We start from the raw sequence: 20,656 nt of genomic DNA, 5'->3' as shown, positions 1-20,656 counted from the left end.
ATATAAATGTGTATAGTATTATAATTTATAATCTTCAAATAATGACATCGCCATCGCCTACCGCATCGCAGATATGTGTCCTTTCGACGAGTGTTTCGACGTCTGCTTGTTCTGCTCATTGAGTGCCAACTCAAAGGCCATGTTATCGTGTTTTGAACTGAAGTAAGGAAGCATACAAAGCTCACAGTCATCGATTGTCACGATGGCACGGCAGCGTCGCAAAGAACCGAGGGACCACCCCAGAAAGCTTCAGCTGGCCGCGAAGCCCCGGCCACCTGCGAATGCAAATGATGATCAACTTGGCCCATGGGCGCCTCTGCCGTATACTGCTTTCAAAGCAATCTTGTCCGCTCGACTATGTGCAGCAGTGTGGAACAACATAGCTGATTGTGACGAGACCTTCAACTACTGGGAGCCTACGCACTACCTGATGTATGGCAAAGGGCTTCAAACCTGGGAATACTCTCCCCAGTACGCTATTCGATCGTATGCGTACCTTTGGCTCCACGCGCTTCCTGGCCTTGTCTACAGCAGCCTGCTTCAGTCAAACAGGGTTCTTGTATTTTACTTTATGCGTTGCATCTTGGGCTTCGTCTGCGCGCTTTGCGAGGTCTATTTCTATAAAGGTGTACTTAAGCGCTTCGGACCGGTAGTTGCACGCTCGACTCTAGTCCTGCTTCTGTTTAGCACTGGCATGTTCATCTCCTGTACTGCGTACCTTCCGAGCGCATTTTCCATGTATTGCGCGATGGTTGCATGTGGAGGCTGGTTCCTTGGGGACTACCGTGTCACAGTGTTCGCTACTGCCGTAGGTGCTCTACTGGGCTGGCCGTTCTCGGCCGCGCTTAGCTTGCCAGCTGCTTACGACATAGCTTGCGTGAAGCGCAAGCTTCACCCTTTTTTGGTTTCTTGTGTGGGTTCGCTCGCCTTCATTCTGCCCGTGCTCGTGGCCATCGACTCGCATTATTTCGGTCGAACCGTGCTGGCGCCCCTCAACATTGTCATTTATAACGTGTTCAGCAAGCACGGCGCCAACTTGTACGGCGTCGAACCATGGTCCTTCTACTTCAAGAACGGACTGCTCAACTTTAATGTGGCTTTTGCAGCCGCTCTGGCGTCAGGTCCGGTAGTGTTGATGTGGCCTAAGTTGACACGACAAGGTCATGCGCCACAGGGCCGTGTGAGCTCTGACTGCCTGCTGGAGCTGGCGCCACTCTACCTTTGGTGCGCAATTTTTTTCAGCCAAGCACACAAGGAAGAGCGCTTCCTCTTTCCCGTGTACCCGCTCATCTGCCTGTGTGCCGCCATCTGTGTCAACACACTGGAGTCTGTGACCAGCCTCTACTCGCGCACACTGACGGGTGTCGCACGACGCGCCACGTCCGCTCTGGCCCAGCATCTCTGGCTCGTCTTTCTGGTCACCGCCACGCTGCTGTCCGTGTCCAGGACGGTGGCCCTCTATCGAAATTTCAGGTTCGATTGAGATCGATAAGTTCTCTTTCCCATGGTTTAATGGATGATGTGCATCATCCGTTCTTAATCAGCACTAATACTGAGCTGTGAAAGCTTATACATTTTGTTCTTTCCTTAACTGACAGTAGGAGACATACTATAATTTTAATACTAACAAAGTCGCCATTGCACAATAAGCGGTGAAGCTTTTTCGTTTTGTTTTTCTCACCAATGTCGGTCACTGTTAAATCAACACACATTGGCATTATTGGAACATTCACTAATGTCAGTACAAGAACGTTTAAGAGTTTTTTTGCTGCTAAGCCCGAGGTTGCGGGATCGAATCCCCGCCACGGTGGTAGCATTTCGATGGGGCAAAATGCAAAAATGCCCGTGTATCATGTATTGGGTGCCCATTAACACCAGGTTGTCAAAATTAATCCGGAGTCCCCCACTGCAGTGACCCTCATAATTCTATAGTGGTTTTAGCATCTATAACCCCAGAATTTAATTTCATTTAATTCAAAACCATAAGAGGTCACATACTGCACAGACATTTGCTTTCTCATGCATTGTTGATTATATGAGTAACATGCTGTGAATTTAATGCAAATAACATTAAATAACGCGCTGTGAATTGATGTAAATTTTTGCACCGCTGAAACTTTTGTCATAGTGCTTAGTGCTTGTTTTTGCTTTGCCTGTAATGTTCAAATACCGTTTCATTTGTGCCAATGTTACTATTGCGAATGCTTTACACATGCTATATGATACACTGTGATACTGTTGCGAAGTCATTGTAGGGTGCGTCGACCTCTATCAAGCCTTTCTTCTGGCTTATTGTTGACGCACCAAACATCCTCATGATGATGATGTTGAATAAAGAATTGAATTGAATAAGTCCATCAAAAATAAATTAGTTTCCATGCAGTGATATATATTCCATTTAGGTATATGCAGATCACTTGCAGAGCAGTCCTAGCAAGTATGTCTTGTTAAATGCATTGGTGGCCAAAGTTTCCAATGTTTAGGCATTGATGTGAGCCATGGAATGATGCTCCAGCAATGCCACAATTCTTGACTTGATATTCGTCATGCGTGTTCCCTGTACAATAGAAATGGGAATACGAGAAGACGGACACCACAGATGCTTGACTACAAATGCATGTGTGTGGGGAGGAGGCAGGGAAGGAATGAATGTCGCTTGCAGATATTAGTCAAGGCTAAGGGAGAGAGTTTTTAAATGGGGCACTGTTGATTGTGATCAAGCGTTTATGGCGTGTATGTACATTCTTTGTGTCCTGTGTCTGTTACACTAATAACATGAGTAAAACTAGCAACCAACTAGCCCATTTGCCTTGATTACCTAAAGTTCACTTGCCATCTGCTACCAAACTACTTAAAGGACTCCTCATCAAGTTTGGGCAACAGACTTGCATAGTGTGTAGACCATGCACTAATGATTGTGTATGGAAAGTATCAGACTGCTACACAGCCAGAAAACAGCTGAAATTTTCAAACGAAAGCCTGTGTGCCCCTTCTCTCAAGGGAGCACTGCTTCCTGCTGGAGAATCAATCGCATGCATAAATGCCGCCGCATCAGACTGTAAACGCCTCCACATCAGACTGGACTGCTTGCAATGTCACCGATTACAGCACATGACTTTAACTCATCCAATTCAAGATGCACAAAACCATCTCTGAAAGTAGACTACCCTGTGAATAAGGAAGAGAAAAAAGACAGGAAACAGAGCTCATGGCGTAAGCATGACACAGTCTCTCAGCTCCAGTATGGAAGAAGGCAGGGAAGGAATGACGCTTGCAGATGCTAGTTGAGGCAAAGGGAGAGAATTTCTATGGCCTTCAATCCCAGTCGAGCTTGATTGAGATTGAAAGTGTCCTGTGTGACTGAGGTATATGTTGGCAGTGAAGCTTGGCTCCTGGCCGCATGGCAATGCACTATTTCAATTTCCCCGATCTCCTTTAATAATACTAATAAACCATTTTGAAAAACTATTGCAGGAATGCGCTCCTTATATGGCACATTAGAATTTCAAATGTATAACCAAAATTTCCAATGGAGCCTAGTGAAGGGTCCTACAAGATAAAATTATGTGGTGTGCATGTATCTTTGTGCTTTGTACCACCTCAATTTCCTTGATTGCTGAAAGGAATAGTAGCATCAGGAGAATGCATCTCTTGCATGCACATCCACTTCTCGTTCTTGACAGTGGCCATACCTTTGATCCTTGTGGTCTTCTTAGGTGCAAAAGATCACTAAATGCAAAGCACTTAATTAAGAATGTTAATAAATGACATAGGTTGTATTGGCTACAGGCATGCTAATGTTTGGGAAATCATGTCACAAATTACATTGCATCTCTTGCACATATTAATTTACATGTTAATTTACAAACACTGTAGCTACTGTGATAAGCCTACATCTTATGTCTGAGGACATTTGCTTGTGCTAATTACTTGCATATCAGTTTTTTTTTTTGCTATCAAACTTTTATCGCAAAACTGCACATGCATTTCTGCTATCACATTGGTGTAGTGATCTTACATAGTGCTCTGACATTCTGCAGGGAAAGCCGAGAGCGCCATACCATATAGACTCGTGTAAAGGCTGCACCCCCAATTTGGCCGCCCCAAATTTGGAAGAAAAAAAATTCCCTTCGAGAAGCAATCGCATTTGGTGCCCCGATGCTGTGCGTTTGTATCAGCGAATTTTTGCCTACATGGGCACCTCCACGTGCCCTTACTAGATGGTGAGAGCTGCACATTTACCTCTGATGCAATGGCAGATTCGGGGATCTGGGGTAAGCAGTAGTCGCGAACTGTGCCGGCCCCATTGTGACCAAAAGGTTCAGTTCCGTGTAAGGACAGCACCTTATCAAAATTGTGAAAAATAAGTGCGGCCCTTTCATGAGTTACTGTATGCATTGCCTCGAAAGCAGAGGTGTTAGAGGGACAATTAAAGTCCAGCTAAAGTGATAGATTACTGCTCAAGAACGTCTAAGGTATCACTATTATCGCGAACAGAGCTTTAGTAATAAAGAAGTAGAGGTAAATGCAGCACACGATTAGACTCCCCCAGAACATTCACATTCTAGCCCGACGATGATGGCACCCTTCATTATAATTCTGTCACTAGTACGCAACCACTTTTAATGAAAAGATCATTGTTTTGCACTATAAGATGAAAAAAAAATGCTGCTTGTCCGGTTCTATTTGATTTAAAAAAAAAAATAGAACTCATTGACGTTACCCTTGACAACAGTCTGGGCGGTTGAAAGGTTTCGTTTTCTCCACTCTATGCTGTCCGCACTTTTGCATTTCAATAGTTTCGTTATCGTGTGGTGCTGCGCTGGTTTTGCTGGCTTGTAAAACTAACACAACCTGCTAGTGGCAAAGACTGGCATGTCCATGTGATGTCACAGAATTCCCGGAAAGTCCACGCCACTTGACCAATAACAGTTGCAGCCCCGAATCCAACGCTCTGTCATGGCTTGGCTTTTCCATTCCCATGCATTTGCATTTTGCAAAGAAAACAGTAGCACCATCTGTTGGGTGCTGTTTTACTCATCAATGGCAGTAAAGGGTGGTGATGGCGTATGCAACGTCACCATTTCCCCTCAAGGGTGGGTGAATTAAATTGCGTTAAATGCATGTGGACCCTTCAGGTTGCAATTTTCTCGTAAACTAAGTATTTTCTTGTCATAACCGAGTGCTCCGAAGTTTCTGGAATGGTATATTAACAGCCTATGTCAACTTATTATTTGCCTTTTGTGTACCTTTAAGAACACTTTGTTTGAAAGAAAGTAACTCTCTGAGCTCCTGGTAGAGGTGCCAAGCTAGCACAGACAATCTTATTTTTAAACCTTTAGGCCTGTGCTCATGCAACACTAATCGGCATTATATTGGGTAAAAACTAATACTTAAGCATGAATGGTTAGTGTGTACCTACCTGCAAATCTCCAGAATCTGAAAACCATAAGGAAATGTAATTTTCTTGTGCCATCACTGCACTGTATAGAATTTAGCGGCACACACCTGGGGTCGACAGAAGTATAGAGTGCACCTCTGAGTTTCACAATACGTGCATTGGATGCGAGGCAATTCAGTTCATCCCAACTGCTGAGCCCTATAATCATATGTTTGGCAATAGGTGCAAAGCACTAAGTCATGTGTGTTATAAAATCTGTCTGCTTGCTATTCGAGCCATGATCCTCTCCCCTCTTTCTATCCAGAATGCTTGTTTCTAATGATAAATAATTTGCCTTTTTTGTTACATTTAAACATAGCTGTCAAGGGCGAGTGGGCATGCCAGTGAGCATATCAATGTCGCTGCTAAGTGCTGAGCAATGACACCTTAAATGGGCCCTGCAATTTTTGTTGAAATTGATATGCAAAAAAGAATGGTACATGGAGATATATGAGAAATAATGGGACTTTAGGCCATGCTCTTGTGAACAGTACTTGGACAAAGTAGTACTCACCTACATGCAGACAATAGTACTCTGAAGCTAGTTTGCACTTTCCTGCAGCTTTAGTGAACCTCTGCCACCCTGTGGTCAGCTCCATGTCAACAAGGGAGCACATAATGGTTATTGACTTAATTTTTTAAATGGTCATTACGAGTCGGTGCCAGTTAACAGCTAAAGCCACATTCAGCTAGCAAATTCTTCAACAAATGCTGAACAAACAATGAAAACACACACACACACAGTGGCAAGCCTTAGTATGCCTCATCATGGCCATGCTCAAGTGGGAGCGCTAGCACCAGTGGGGTAGCCAGAAATTTCGTCGGGGGGGGGGGGGAGGCTCACATTGTGGCTCGGCCTCCTCCTAATAGAATTTGTTGGGAGATCAAATACATGAATAATAACTGCATTGTCATTGCAAAAGATGTTGCCAACGAATACTTGAATGGTGTGCGCCATCAGACAATCAAACATGTAGGTTTTCTTATAAGAAAATACTCATATGTCCCAAAACTTGTACTCGAAATAACTGATATCAATGCTTCCATGTTTTCTGTCTGTTTAATACATAAAGAAAATATCATACGATCGAACATTAGAACTATATCAGTTTGAAACCAACAAAGCAGTGTGTGCCGCTGATATGACAAATGTAAAGGCCATGCAATGAACAAGTTGAGGACAATTATTCTAATGAAACTTTGTTAACCTCCCTGCCTTTCCCTCATTTGCATCTCTCTCTCTCTGTCATTCAAGGACCTTGTTTACATTTTTGTACATAAGCAACGACCAGGGGAAAATCTCAATGACGCTGTCCTTTGTTAGAATGTATTGCTCAGGAGCAGCTGTCATCGGTCATGTATTGTGAGTAATTGCACCAAAATTATAGTCGCAACAGAGAGCACATATAAAAAGAAAGAGTTCTGCAAAATATGCGAGGGCGAGTCAAATGAAAGTGAGCCAATGCGAATATATGACAAACGGGGTACCTTATTTAAAAGTAGCCTTCATGAGCATTTAGACATTTGTCCCACTGACTAACGAGTCGTGTGATTCCTGTCTCATAGAACTCCTTGGATTGCTGCTTCAAAAAGTCTGTAACTGACTCTTTCATGTCATTGTCCAACAGGAACCTTCTTCCCTTGAGCTGTTTTTTCAATTTCCCCAAAATGTGGAAGTTGCAAAGCGACAGGTATGAGATGTATGGCGAATGTTGCTGTGTTTCCCACTTGAACTTTGCCAGTTTTGTGCTACCCACATCAGCGACATAGGGACGGGCATTGTCGTGGAGCATGATGACTCCATTCCTCAATTTTCCACGTTGTTTGTTCTTGATTGCGACACGCAGCCTATCCGGCGTTTCACAATATCGAAAACGATTGATAGTTTCTCCAGGTTTAGCGAATTCGGTCATTAATGGCCCCTGAAGATCGACAAAAAAAAGTCAACACCTTTCCGGTGCAAATGATGGCTCTCGCTTTCTTTGGGGTGGTGAATTCGAATGTTTCCACTGTAAGCTTTGCCGTCGTGTTTTAGGCTCGTATTAGTGGCACCATGATTCGTCCCTGCTCACATTTGCAGACAAGAAGTTGTCACCCTCATTGTAATACCAGATCAGATGAGTCAATGCAGCGCTGAACCTCTCCATTTTCTGGCGAGGGTTCAAAATCTTGGGCATCCATTGTGCACACAAGAGCTGAAAACCGACATGTTCATGAATTATGGTGTGACCTGAACCGTGACTGATGTTCACTTGCCCTACCAATTCATCAACTCTTATCCTCCCTAATCAGCCTGTGCAATTGTGTTGGGGTGATTTCACACTGGCTTCGACCCGGTCTTGGATTGTCTTTGCAACGTTCACATCCTTTGAACCGTTTTCTCCAACGCTTCACAGTGGCCAATGAAATGCAATGTTCAATGTACACGGCAGCCATACGGCGACTAATTTTAGGAGGAGAAACATCTTCAGCTGTCAAAAACCTCATGACACCACGCTGTTAAACCTTTGGAGAGTCCATTATGCCACGAAACCAAGTTCAACCTAGTGTACGGGAGCATTGAAGAACCTTTATCCTCACACCTGCAGGTCACTTTTGTAAATGAGAGATAACTGTGCCATGCACATGCCTTGAACATAATGAACCGAACCATTATTGCATGGTGTGGGTTGGCTTACATTCATTTTACTCACCCTCGTATGCGTTTCACTGCACGTATGCACAAAACCTCGCAACAAAATATTTAAATGTACGTATAAGTCTCCAATAAATCTACATATGTAAGAAAAAGTCACTGTATATAATGCGTCAAACAAGGCAAATAGACATCTTGCGTAACAGCAGATTCACAGATCACAGAATGCTAAGGCTCGCCCCCCCTCCCCCCCCACCCTCCACTCCCCTGATGTATCGCGCACAATGTGAGGCAGCGCGCTTGCTCCCCGCTTTTCTCCCTTGCGCACACAAGACTGTGCCACCAGCGTCGACTCACCCATGTCACCCCTTTCCCCTTACGCTTTCACTCGCACATACAGCATGCGGTGTGCGGTCACAATGTTATCGCCCTTAGACTTTATACGGAGCATGAGGGCAACGGCGATGGCAGGAATATACCTGTAGTGTCCATATAATTGCTATCGCCATAACATAATAAGGGTATCCAGCAACTGAAGCGTCCGTGGTTCATTACTTTCCGCAAAAGAAGTACCAAAATGGAACTTTCACCATGCGACAATTTGCTGCGCCGCACCAATGTCCTTTTTTCTTTCGTGGTGCTGGGGCGTGGAAAAAAAAAAAACGCAAGGAAAGCATGTTGGCTATAATCGAATGCCTGCTTTGGGCACCTAATGTTACTACGGACGGGATACCAAAGAAAACATGAGGCGCTTGGTCCACAGAACACTATAGGCATACTGCTCGGCATCCTACACCGGCGAGACAAAATTTTCCTGAGAGGTTGCGGTCAAGCGAACACATTGCAATCCGTCAAGTCCCCGCAGTGATTGCGACAAGCGACCACGCATTGTTTTTTTCTCTCGTCTGCTAGCCAGAAAGCATCCAAAACTAAGTCAGGCAAAAATCCACTCGTCCAGAGAAAAATGAACGCGCATTGAAGTGCGCCATGCGCTAGTCAGGGCAACATGAGAAAAACGCGTGTGCTCTGGCTGGTTCTGGCAGCCCGCGGGTAGTGAGAACAACAAAAAAAAGAAAATCTGAAGAGGCTCAATGTGTCCTCGCGAATAAAAGTAAAAGTAGAAAAGTAGATAAGACCGTAGTTACCTTTGCTGGCTTTAGTGTCTTGACCTGGATGCTTTGGTGCAGGTGAAAAAAAATGTTAATATTCTTTTCTGTGACATGACGGCACGAATGAACCACCACAGTGGTTCGTCTCATCAGACCTCACTGCAGCCTTTGTCAACTTGTCTGATAGTGTGTTGATTTGGCTTGTCTCATCGTATGGTCCGATGTACGACTTTAGAAAAGTCAATGCAGCAATGGCATCAAATGTTTATAAGAACATTGAACTCGCAAAGATCCGGAATTGAAAATGTAAAGCACGACTTTCGAAATGTCAATGCACCTCTCGCATCAAAAGTTTATGAGAACTTTATACCTATAAAGTTTCAGAATTTTAATCCATGCACTTTGTAGATTCCGCGGCCTTCGCGAGTTGCCCCGACGAACCCGCTCGCCATCAAAACGCCCTTGAAACCGTGCTCGGATTACCATGTGCGACTCCCGGTGCATGGGCGTTGCCGTGAAATCCAGCCCGATTTCGCAACGTTTACGCTGAAATGTCTTTTCGAGCATGAAAAGGACATTCTAGACAAAAGGGGGGGGGGGGGGGGGCTGAAGCCACATAAGCTCGTCCCCCCTGGCTAGCACCCATGTTCACGGTTGTCCTTCCAGACATCTGTAAAAAAATAAAAAATAAATAAAATGTTCAGCACAGTCATACAGTCATGTGTCAGCATTGCATTGTAGCTTCTGGCATCTTAGGAAAAAGAAAGGAAAGCTTCCCAGGGAATTTTGTGTTTTCAACTTTGCTGATACAAAATGGTTCTCAGAAATTTTTGTAGGAGGAGATTATTGAAGCAATGCTTATTTGGGTGCAAGGCATCTTGTAACTTTGTTAAAAAGTGTTGCAGGGCCACTAAGCTTTTTTGTTTCCTGGTCACGGAATACAAATTTTTGAACTTTCATGAAGAAGTCATTTGAAATTATTTCCCTTATGTTCATTGCAGAGCACCCATGGAGATATACATGGAGCTTGGGCCACATGCAAGCCTTGGTGCTGACAGCCATGGTAGCCAGGGTGACATTATGCCATCAACACTTTGTGTGGGGAAAGAGTGGTACAGATTTCCTTCGTCTTTTTTTCTACCTCAAAACTGGGAACTCTCCTTCATTGAGTCAGAATTTCGAGGACAGCTTCCCAAGCCATATGCATCTGGTGCTAATGCAACACGCATCATACCCACAGATATGAATGATGCCAATAGAGAAGAACAGTCTCGCTACGTAAATCCAACTGTGTGTGACTACCTTGTTGACACAGATGGTCATGATGTGACTGATCGTGAGCCTGACTACTCATCCAGTCCAGATTGGGAGGTCGTCACTTCTGTCAAGTTTTTGGACAGCAAGAGGTCTCCAATTTATGCAAGAACCTTTTATGTGCCATTTGTAACAGAACAACAGTGCGTGTATGTCAACTACTACCTGCTCAAGCGAAAGAAACCAACTAGGAATAAGGCTTAGTTCTTTTTTCTTTTTCTTCTAAGTGGTCCACGACCCAATGCTAAAAGAGCATTCCATATTACTTAGCGCTTGGTTTGTGTGTTTATGTCTAAGACATTTTCAACCATGACTAAAGACCTGACATGTTGACAAAATTTTCAGTTTTGAACTAGTAACACGGTCATCAAAATTTTCAGTACAGGTAGTTTTGCTATCAGCTGGCATTGCTATATTTCTGTAGTGTTGAAAATAAGCAAAAACACCATTTGCATGTACAATGTAAAACTATACATAAGATTTTTTTAATTACTATCTTTTTTTAATGCTGATAAGCTTTTTTATACTGTAAGTTATTGAAACCTACACACCTATGTAAATAATTACAAACGTTGTGCCCAAGTCAGTACTGTGTGGTCTGGAACCAGTTCAGTACATCAGTAGCTGCTCATGAAAGCTCTTTGCATCATAACAAGTAGAAAGAAATGTGGCATACTTGGAGTTCACAAATTACCTGTTTGTGAATTTCTTAATTGCTGAAAGCCATGATAAATGCCATAATTAAAGTGCGTTTCACCTAGAAATGTCATTGAGTCTCATTATAATGTGTTTGTATACATAAAAATGACTGTGATTTAGAAAATGGGATTATATCTTCGTGCCTAGAACTATTTGTGCTGCTTTTCAGGGTAGTGATGCAGGTGACATTGCAACTGAGACATGTCAAGGAGAGAGTACTTCCCCTGAAAGGGGTCCTGCTGTTATTAATGCCTCCAGTTTTGCTGCAGATATACTCCTTGCAAACCGTAGAGATAAGTCCTAAAACAGCTATGAAGACTGGCAAAGGTAAACGTTAAATTACTCAGCTGAGACATTTCAAAGTACAGGCAAACAACAAGGTATTGTTGACTGTCATTTCAAAGCTGTAAAATAATATATTGTGTCTTACAGCATCTTCAATTAAGACACAGTACCTTAAAACAAACAGTGCAATATATGTTTAACCACTTGTCAGAAAAGATCCTGGCTACTTTTTTACTTCGGCTACTGTTCCCAAATATTTACGTTTCCAAAATCTCACAGACATTGCACTCACCTTCGTGCTCACTTCTGTAAATTACATGCTTTTATGCATTGGAAAAGTCATGGTGGCACTACAGTAAAGGTCTTGAGTACCATCACTAGCAGTGGACACAAGCTGGCTTGACTACCATGATTTACCAACTTCCTTCTTATGCCAGCCATGCATTGTTTTGAGTTGCTACATGTAGGAGCAATAATTGACGAGGGAAGTAAGAGAATGGAAACTTTTGTGGCAGCATATGAACTTAAACTTGGACGTTCTCATGTGCTGATATTATTTGGCATTTCTCAAAGCTTTCCAATCCAGAAAAATCAACCGTGTTCAATGATACCATTCATGCAACATAAGCAAGATTTGGGAAGTTTTGCAGTGTCTATTTGAGATTCAGGGTGAGTGTAAATTAATGTTATGAATATGAAGAGTAACTCCTCAAGCTTTCTGCAAAATGCTGCAGAAGCAGTGTAGTTCACTGGTGGTACCATTAGGTTATAGTTTGTTGAAATGGCAGATGCAGATCATGTTTTGGGAGGGTGTTTTCTGTGGTACAGATACTTAACACTGTCTTCTGTCGAAGTGCTGAATTGCCCATTGCATTGAGCCTGTGAGAAGCAAAGTAAGTTATGCCAACTGTCAATGCTGTCATTCTGCAGCCCGTAGTTTCTGTAATCCATTTTGCTCCAAGATGCAGGAAATATGACACTTGAACACAGTGATTGTTCTCTCTCTCTTCTTTTTTTTTTAACACATCAGAGAACAGATGCCCTTATCAAGCTAGTCAAAAACCAGGAGTATGGCATTTGCTGATGATTATGTGGCGAAGCACGCATCTACTTGTACTGCATGTAAAGTTTTTTTTGTGTGTGTGGGCATTATAGGGATGTGTTAAGATATCAGAAGCGAGCATAATGTGTCACTTTCATATACAGTTAAACCTCAATATAACGAACTTCAATATGACGAAATCCTCGATATAACGAACTATTTAACTTTTCATAACCTCTTGACCATAGAACACCATGTAATTAGAACCGCAATATAACGAAGTGTTTGTATGCGATTTCAATATAACGAAATTTCGCTTCCGCAGCAAAAGAACGCCGAGACAATAGATGGAAACTTACGCCGACGCAAATGGACAAATGATTGAATTATAAGCGGCTGCTTGCAAACACATTTCTCATATCGCGCGCGGCGCGACAAGAGCGACCGCCGAAGTGAAGCCGCATCATGTTCCATGTAAAGTCCAAGAGCGACAAGATCCTATCGCGCCCCGTGTCTTCTGCTTTAGGTGCGAGTGAAAGTGTGAGAGGGCGAGAAAGAAAGGTGGTGGCTTCACGCACGAGTGCCGCCTCCACGCGCGAGCAAAGGGAAAGAGGGGGCGGGGAGCTCGCTTGCGGTAACGCGATCAAGCGCGCGCGAGGGGCCGGGGCGGGGAGGGGGGATAAGTTGGCGCACGTCTTGACCGAGCATGGCTGTAAGCGCGGCTGAGCGCATACGCAGCCGCGTACCCTGCTTTAGAGGCAATCTGCCACGTGTGCAAATAGTGGGCGTGCCGAGACGGCGTGTCATCGTGTAAGGTGTCTTCCCGCGCGTTTAGTATTGAAGGTTGCGTAATCTCGAATTTCGGTGATCCGTTGGAGCGACAGGCAGATGAAGCGTTCGCTCCCCGCTGCCGGTGCTTTCCTTGATAGCGTCGTCCCAGAGCGGACGACGCTATCAGACGCGAGCGCAGAGCGCACGCGAAAGTGTGGCTGGCTTCGCTTAATTCGTCCCCCTATGTGGAGATATCGTCGACGTGGCATGAAACCGTGTAATTCGTCGCCGACTCCCAAATTTATCAAAGTGAATTGTTTTCTTATTCAAATTTGCCTTTTTCAATTGCCCGATAATTCGGAAAACTCAGCGGCGCCTTTCCGTGTAAGAAAAATCGGGCGGCGACTGTACTTTACATAAAAGGTCGAATTTAGATACAACGAAATTTCAATATAACGAAGCAAATTTGCCGATTTTACCGACTTCGTTAAATCAATGTTTAACTGTATGAACGTTTTGTTGCAAGTTTCACAGCATGTATAGTTCGAAAATAAGTTGCTTGTGTTATGTAATCAGCAGCTGGTGGTGGGTCATAGAAGTTTGTGACATTGTCCCACACGTCAAAAAAATATTCTTGTTAGCAGTGCTTTTGGAGTTCTCACCCGGAAACAAGGTGCATAGAAGTGGCTGATGCTGTACTTGAGTGGGAGTGGTGACAATAGGAGAAAATAGGGAACAAGTTGTTTTGAAATTTAATCTAATGAAGTTTGTAGTCATTGGAGTAGTGACTTTCTTATAGAAAATTTTGAAGAAACTGGCCACCTGTGTAACGAAAATCCATCAACTTCCTAGTGACTGTCATTGACCAGGACATTCCTTGATTCATGTGAGCATAACTCTGATGCCTCTGTAAGATGTGCCAGGTAATAAGAAAGCTTGCATTAAGCAGTGTGTAAATTCTGAATAAAACTCGGTGAGTTAATATTTCTACATCTGCATTGAGGTCCGTTGCCAACATTCTATTTGACATGAGTTGGGACTCTAAATTATGGAAATAGCTTGTTCTCAAAGAGCTATTTTGTGTACATGCCATTTCAAATGTTATTGTTAATACTGACAAAGTTGATTCATTCTACTTCATACAAATATATTGCTTCACTGCTGAAATGGCAGAGTTTTTCCAATGCTTGATTATATAAAATTTACTTATACTTTTAACTAATTTAATAACCATCAGTTCAAAATTTGTACATAGTACTTGTGCGCAGTGTGTAGCTTAAAGGGCCCTCACTAGGTCTGGCCATTTTGAGCTGACAAGTGCAGTGCATACAATGCGTGCTAATGATCATGTCTGATAAGTATTACATCCCTACATGCTGCAGAAAAAACTTAAATTTCAAACAAAATACCATTTGCTCTTCTCCTCACGGACACTGCGCTCCGAGCTGGAGAGTCGATGTATATCGCACAAGTGCAGCTACGTGCATGGCAGTGCTGTGAGGTCGCTTATGGTGACACGTGACTTTGAGAAATATTCAAGGCAACAGCAGTTATTTAGTTGACCTGTTGCTTAAACAGACGAATTAAAGTTAAAAAAAATTACGGGGTTTTACGTGCCAAAACCACTTTCTGATTATGAGGCACGCCGCAGTGGAGGACTCCGGAAATTTTGACCACCTGGGGTTCTTTAATGTGCACCTAAATCTAAGTACATGGGTGTTTTCGCATTTTGCCCCTATCGAAATGTGGCCGCCGTAGCCGGGATTCGATCCCGCGACCTTGTACTCAGCAGCCCAACACCACAGCCACTGAGCAACCACGGCGCTTGAATTAAAGTTTAGAGAAATAATAAAACCTGCAAATCAAATGCGTGTCTTTGTTTTACTTCGCACCGTAACAAGAGAGTTGTACTTCGGTTTTGTCTGCTCGTTCCCATGTCGTTCACTCGCGCGCAAAGAGAATGAAACTGTCATTTTCTGACGTGTTCCAGTGCATGATCATACTCTGTGATCTGCTTGCATCTGCCTCAGTGTTCGTGTAGCACTGACTGATACCGCTAGTCAGGTGTTCTCGTGCACAGCGTGCAAAATCTTGCATTGTGCAAAATGAGACAAACCTAACAGCTCGGACACGAGACCATCATTGGAAGTGTGCCATGCAGCAAAAAAGCGAGAGAGAGAAAAAAAAAGAAGGCGGGGTCTGCGACGTATGCGTCACGCGATACTCCAGCTCTGGTATGGGAGGATGCAGGAAACGAATTTAGCTTGCAGAGGCTAGACAGAGCAAGTGGAGAGAGGGTCTATGTTGGCAGTGGCCCTCGCCTCCTGAAATCATGGGTTTAGCACGCTGTAATATTTCTATCTCGGCTAATAATGAACCAATCTGAAAAATTCTTGCAATAGAATGCTCTCTAAAAGACACAACTTCTATTGTATAACCAAAATTTGCTATGTGGCGTGGTGAGGGGCCCTTTAAGATTTTCTAGAAACTTGTGTTATTTGAGATAAGCAAATAGTGGATCACTGTGTAGTTTGCCTTATGATTGCCTTGTTTCTTCATAATAATTTCATTTATTATAACATTCTTCAGGTACATTTTCTACATAGATAGTGTTTGTGAGGTCATTTTAATGAGAAACTACTTCAGGGTTAACTGAAAATGCCTTGTTTTTTTCTGTGAAGTATGCTGCTTGCTTTCAAAGATAAGCTAACGTGTAAAATGAGATTTAAGCCAATAACCAATGCTGCAGTATGTCTACTAACAAACGGTGCTTCTTGTAACTTTGGCTGCGCATTAAACGTGAAGTCATCCTGTATTTATGCTTGCTCAAATTCAGGTAAAACTTGCTCATAGTGCTCTTGTGCACCTAGTTTGACATCTTCATAACATATTTAGTAACTAAATTGCTAGTAATTATTTAACTCATGGAAATTTTCTTGTTGAGTCAGAAAAGTTTTGTGAATCAAGAATAACATTTAATGCTATTATATGTATAGCCGAACAGGACAGAGATAGACAAGCAGATAGAGACTTGGAGTGAGTCACAGTGATTGAACAAGAAATACCACTGAACTCCAGCTCAATCCATTTTTCAACCACTGTATAGGATAACAGCGCTGGTCAGGAGGTGCTACAGCAATGCGATCGTCGTTCTAAAATATGCTGACGCTGTCCGATAGGGATGCCAAGGAAATGGTAGGATATCTTGGATGATGACAGAGGCACGCTTATATGTATGCTTTAAACGCCCGGCGCATCTGGCCAAGCTTTGTCTGTAGCAATTGGCCTTTTGATGAGTGCATGCGTTCACGTGTTCTAGCATGCTGATGCCCACTCAGGTGAGGCGCTGGGCACATGTGTCTCAAGATGAGCGGTGAATTTGCTGATGCGAAATGAAAGCATGTCCCACTAAAAACTTTTCACTGCTCGCTAAGCTGTGTGTTACGGCACTGCTATTGCCATGCGAAATTTCAGCACTGGTTTCCTATGAGTGAAGAAATTTTATTTGCATAGTAGTGACTTGCATTCACTAAATAAACCACCTAAACTTTTACAGGGTACATTGAAATGCTCATTGCAGTTTTGCAATTATAGAAAACAGCTAGCATCATGATGCATTCACTATTCGTTTTTAATGTCAATCATCAACCTCTCGCATTACTTAGGTCTTTGGATGATTTCCCAGCTGGGAAATACTGCTGCAGAGAGGAATTTCACACATTTTTACATTTCTTCCGGTGCTTGACAGCTCACTAAATCAATTTGTTGAGATGTTTATTATTGTTGAGAGTTCAGTATGTCTATAGCACAATATGATTAAAAAAGAAAGATATCCTTATCTCGTTATTTTCACATTTTTGGCTACTAAAGTTCGAAGTTCGGTACATTTTTGTATTTTTGGCTACTAAAGTTCGAAGCACAAGTAATCTAGGAAATGTTTGCCTGCTCAGATTCACCCAAAGGACTCCAAATATACCTACGAACAGCCTGCTTATTTTTCCTTCTTTAGCTGGCGCTCTTGGCTAATGTTTGCTGTTTGTTTTCTTCGTGTGCACAGGATATGCACAAAGTGAAGTAAGCATACAGGCTGACACTTCAGACCCGTCTGCAGTTGTGAACATGGCCCATAATGGTTGCACAACAATTCACAATATTAGCTTAAAATGTCATCCTCGAGGCAGTCCCATGGAGGCGTCATCTCAATCCAGTCACTGAGATTCAGAGTTTTGTCCACAGTATTCAGCTTATCAGAAATTGGGAAAAACCATAACCATTAGGCATAATCTGCTTACCGATAACAATGGCTATGATAAAAAATTTCGTATATGTGTGAATTTTGTCTGTGCATGTTGAAATGCAATCTTAATAATGCTTATGCCATGCTCAGTTAGAGTTCCGTGGAGTGTTCTGCACAGCTGCAGAAACATTTTGATGACATTTTGCTGTGCCTATTTTACTGACACCTAAAGCTTATCGTTTGCCAGACAACAGATTGTACCCTTTGTTACATTGCACCTAGTCATGAATTTGGTATCGGTGGCACGCGCACTCCATTGATATAGTATTATAGTATTTGCATCAGTAGTAGCATTATTATCGTATTGTAGCATTTGCAAAAAGCTGTGCAATACATGGCGATAAAGACGGGAAAGCAACCAGTGCGCGGGGGATCCCTCAAGGCAGATGAGGAGACGGATGAGAATGGAGAGGGCATCGAATCAACCGGCACACAATGTGATGTCGATACTAGGCTGCAGAAAATGGAGGCTTTCCAGGAAGAGCTTCTCAAACAGGCGCAAGAGCTCAAAATGAGCTAATCAGGGAACTTGATGCACGGAAGGTAGTTGAAAAGAGACTTGAAGTAGCCGAGGAAAAGCTGAACAGGGCCGCCATTGTGAACGAGAATGTGCGTGACAATGGAACGCAGACCCCCTACGCGACAGGCGAGGGAGGGTCAGCGAAATACGTGGAATGCATGCAGGTTGATGAAGGGTTAGTTGGAAAGAGCGGCACCTACCTTGAGGCCGCCACGCGGAAAAAGCAGGAGCCCAGGGGACAATGCCCCTTGTCGAGTCAGTATCACGCAGAAAAGGAAAAAAGGAAGCAGGGTGAGGTAGGAGAGAGTGAAAGGGTGATTATCGCTCGCGACTCAAACCTGGCTGGGTGCTCAAAAGCAATTGTGGAGAGGGTGAAAGGCGACAAAAGAGTGGCAGTAGGGACATTTCCAGGGCGGACACTGGGTTCTGTCATGGAGCGAGCAAAGGAAAAGCTCACGGAAAATGCCCACGTGCGCAACCTTGTCATAGTAGCAGGTGGGCTAAATGACATCCTAAACAGGAAAGGGCCGGGATTAGCCCAGCGCTTGGCGAAGGGGGTGGAAGACTTGCGCGAGCTATCCCCTCAGGTGCAGATCGTGGTGTGCACGGTGCCGGAGGTGCCTGTACGTGACAGTCACGTACAAAGAGCTGTAGTGGCTGCTAATGAGGCAATGTGGAACATGAGCCGAGAGAAAGGCTTCGAGGTTGTCGAAGTAAACAGGGAAGTGAGAAGTTGTGGTGGTTTTAAACGAGGCGGGATCCACTTCCAATTACAGGCTGGCACGAGAAGTGGGCTGGCAACTTGGTGATCGCGCTGTTGCTTCTTTAGGGGGCCCGCGGGTGCTCAGGAGGTCTGAGTAGATAGTAATGAAGAAGGTCCCCTAGGAGAACATCACAAGACCATCGCCGTCGATAACAGAAAAAGGAGGAAAGCAAGAAAAAGAGCTCGCCATGCAATAGGCTGCATAAACATGCAGGGCGGCAGAAGAAAGGAAAAGTGGGCAGAGATTGAGGAGCAGTTACATAGAGAACAAATAGGGGTGCATGCGGTTACAGAAACGCACCTTAGAGACTCGGAGGAGCCGCCAGTTATTGAGAATTATGTTTGGGAAGGCTGCAACAGAACTAAGTCGGAAAGAAAGGGAGGGGGAGTCGGAATGCTCATCCACCAGGGAGCCAAATGGAAAAGAGTAAATTCACAATGTCGAGAGCATCTTTGGTTATCAGGTACAATAAGTGGAAAGAAAACTTGGCTGGGCGTAACCTATTCGTGGACCGGAAATAATTGCAGAGAGAAGAATCAAGAGTTAGCGGAATGCATAAGCGCTGATATTAAGGGTTTCAGGAATGGTGCTGAAATTGTCTTATTAGGTGACATGAATGCCCACATACAGGATTTAGATGGCTATACCGACAATAACGGGAAGTCAATGCTAGACCTTTGTGAGCAACATAACCTCGTTATCGTGAATACAGGGCCTAAGTGCGAAGGGCAAATCACATGGGAAGTGGGAAACCGGCAATCGACCATTGATTACTGTCTGATGACAGAAGGAATTCATGATAAGTTGAGAGAAATGGTCATCGATGAGGAAGGGTTTAGCAGCATAGGGAGTGACCATAAACGCATCATTTTGAAAATGGTGTATCAGTTGGGAAAGAGAGCAAGGAGAGCAAAATGGCCAGTCCAAATTTGAACGCTGAACAAATAGCAAATATACTTACTAGAGTTGAGGAAGAACTTGGCAAATGGCCAAGAGTGGGACTATGGTGAGCTTCTAAGTGTAATAACGACAGAAACACGGAAAGAGAAACATGTTCGTTGCAAAGGAAAAAGAAACCGAAATGCTGGTGGAACAAGGAGATACGAGAAACGATCGCCGAACGACAGAAAGCATCTCGAGAGCGCTGGCAGGCAAAAAAGGCGCAGTTGCCGCAGGATGGAGTAACCAGTAAATGGGAAATATACCGGGAGAAAAAGTCTATGGTTCAAATACTGGTGCAAGCAAAATAAAAAGCTGAAAGTGAACGTTGGTTGTCAGAAATACGTGAGAAAAAGAAGGCCGCACCTAGAATATTTTGAAAGCACATAAAATTATTAGGCAGGAAGTCAACAACAATACAATAACATATCCTAGACGAAGATGAAAACAGACTGGAAGGAGAAGCGGCAATAAATTACATCCGAAAAGTAACAGCCGAATCTTTCCAGGGCAATGACGTGGTTATATTTGAAGAAAAAAAGACCATGAAAGAGACCCAAGTGGAAAAGGAGCTGGTGCTGAAAAATTTAAACTGGAAGAAAGCGGAAGAGAAAATTCTTAAGCGCACAGCCACAAGGCTAGACGAGGTTCCCGTTAGGCTGATAAATGAACTAGGACCAAAAAGCAAGGAAGCTCTGGTGAAAGCAGTGGAAAAAAATTTAAAAGATAGACGAATACCAGACAGTTGGTGACAAAGTAGAATGAATTTAATTTATAAAGGTAAGGGGGAGAAAGGCAGAATTCACTCGTATAGACCGTTGACCATTACATCGGTAATATA

At 43.5% G+C, this 20,656-nt stretch overlaps 1 protein-coding gene across 1 annotated transcript; it reads left to right on the top strand.

Annotated features, from left to right (window-relative positions):
- The first annotated feature begins 66 nt into the window (after nucleotides 1-66).
- On the top strand, nucleotides 67-11,321 carry Alg9 (alpha-1,2-mannosyltransferase Alg9). The gene is made up of 2 exons (XM_065424521.1): nucleotides 67-1,473; nucleotides 10,186-11,321. Exons 1-2 carry the CDS (start codon nucleotides 203-205, stop codon nucleotides 10,700-10,702), a joined length of 1,788 nt encoding a protein of 595 aa, XP_065280593.1. The 5' UTR covers nucleotides 67-202; the 3' UTR covers nucleotides 10,703-11,321.
- Nucleotides 11,322-20,656: the final 9,335 nt, after the last annotated feature.

Source organism: Dermacentor albipictus, chromosome 1, assembly GCF_038994185.2.
Source record: "Dermacentor albipictus isolate Rhodes 1998 colony chromosome 1, USDA_Dalb.pri_finalv2, whole genome shotgun sequence".
Taxonomy (NCBI): Eukaryota; Metazoa; Arthropoda; class Arachnida; order Ixodida; family Ixodidae; genus Dermacentor; species Dermacentor albipictus.
The sequence above is the reverse complement of the archived record's forward strand: the minus strand, read 5'-3'. Positions and strand labels throughout refer to the sequence as shown.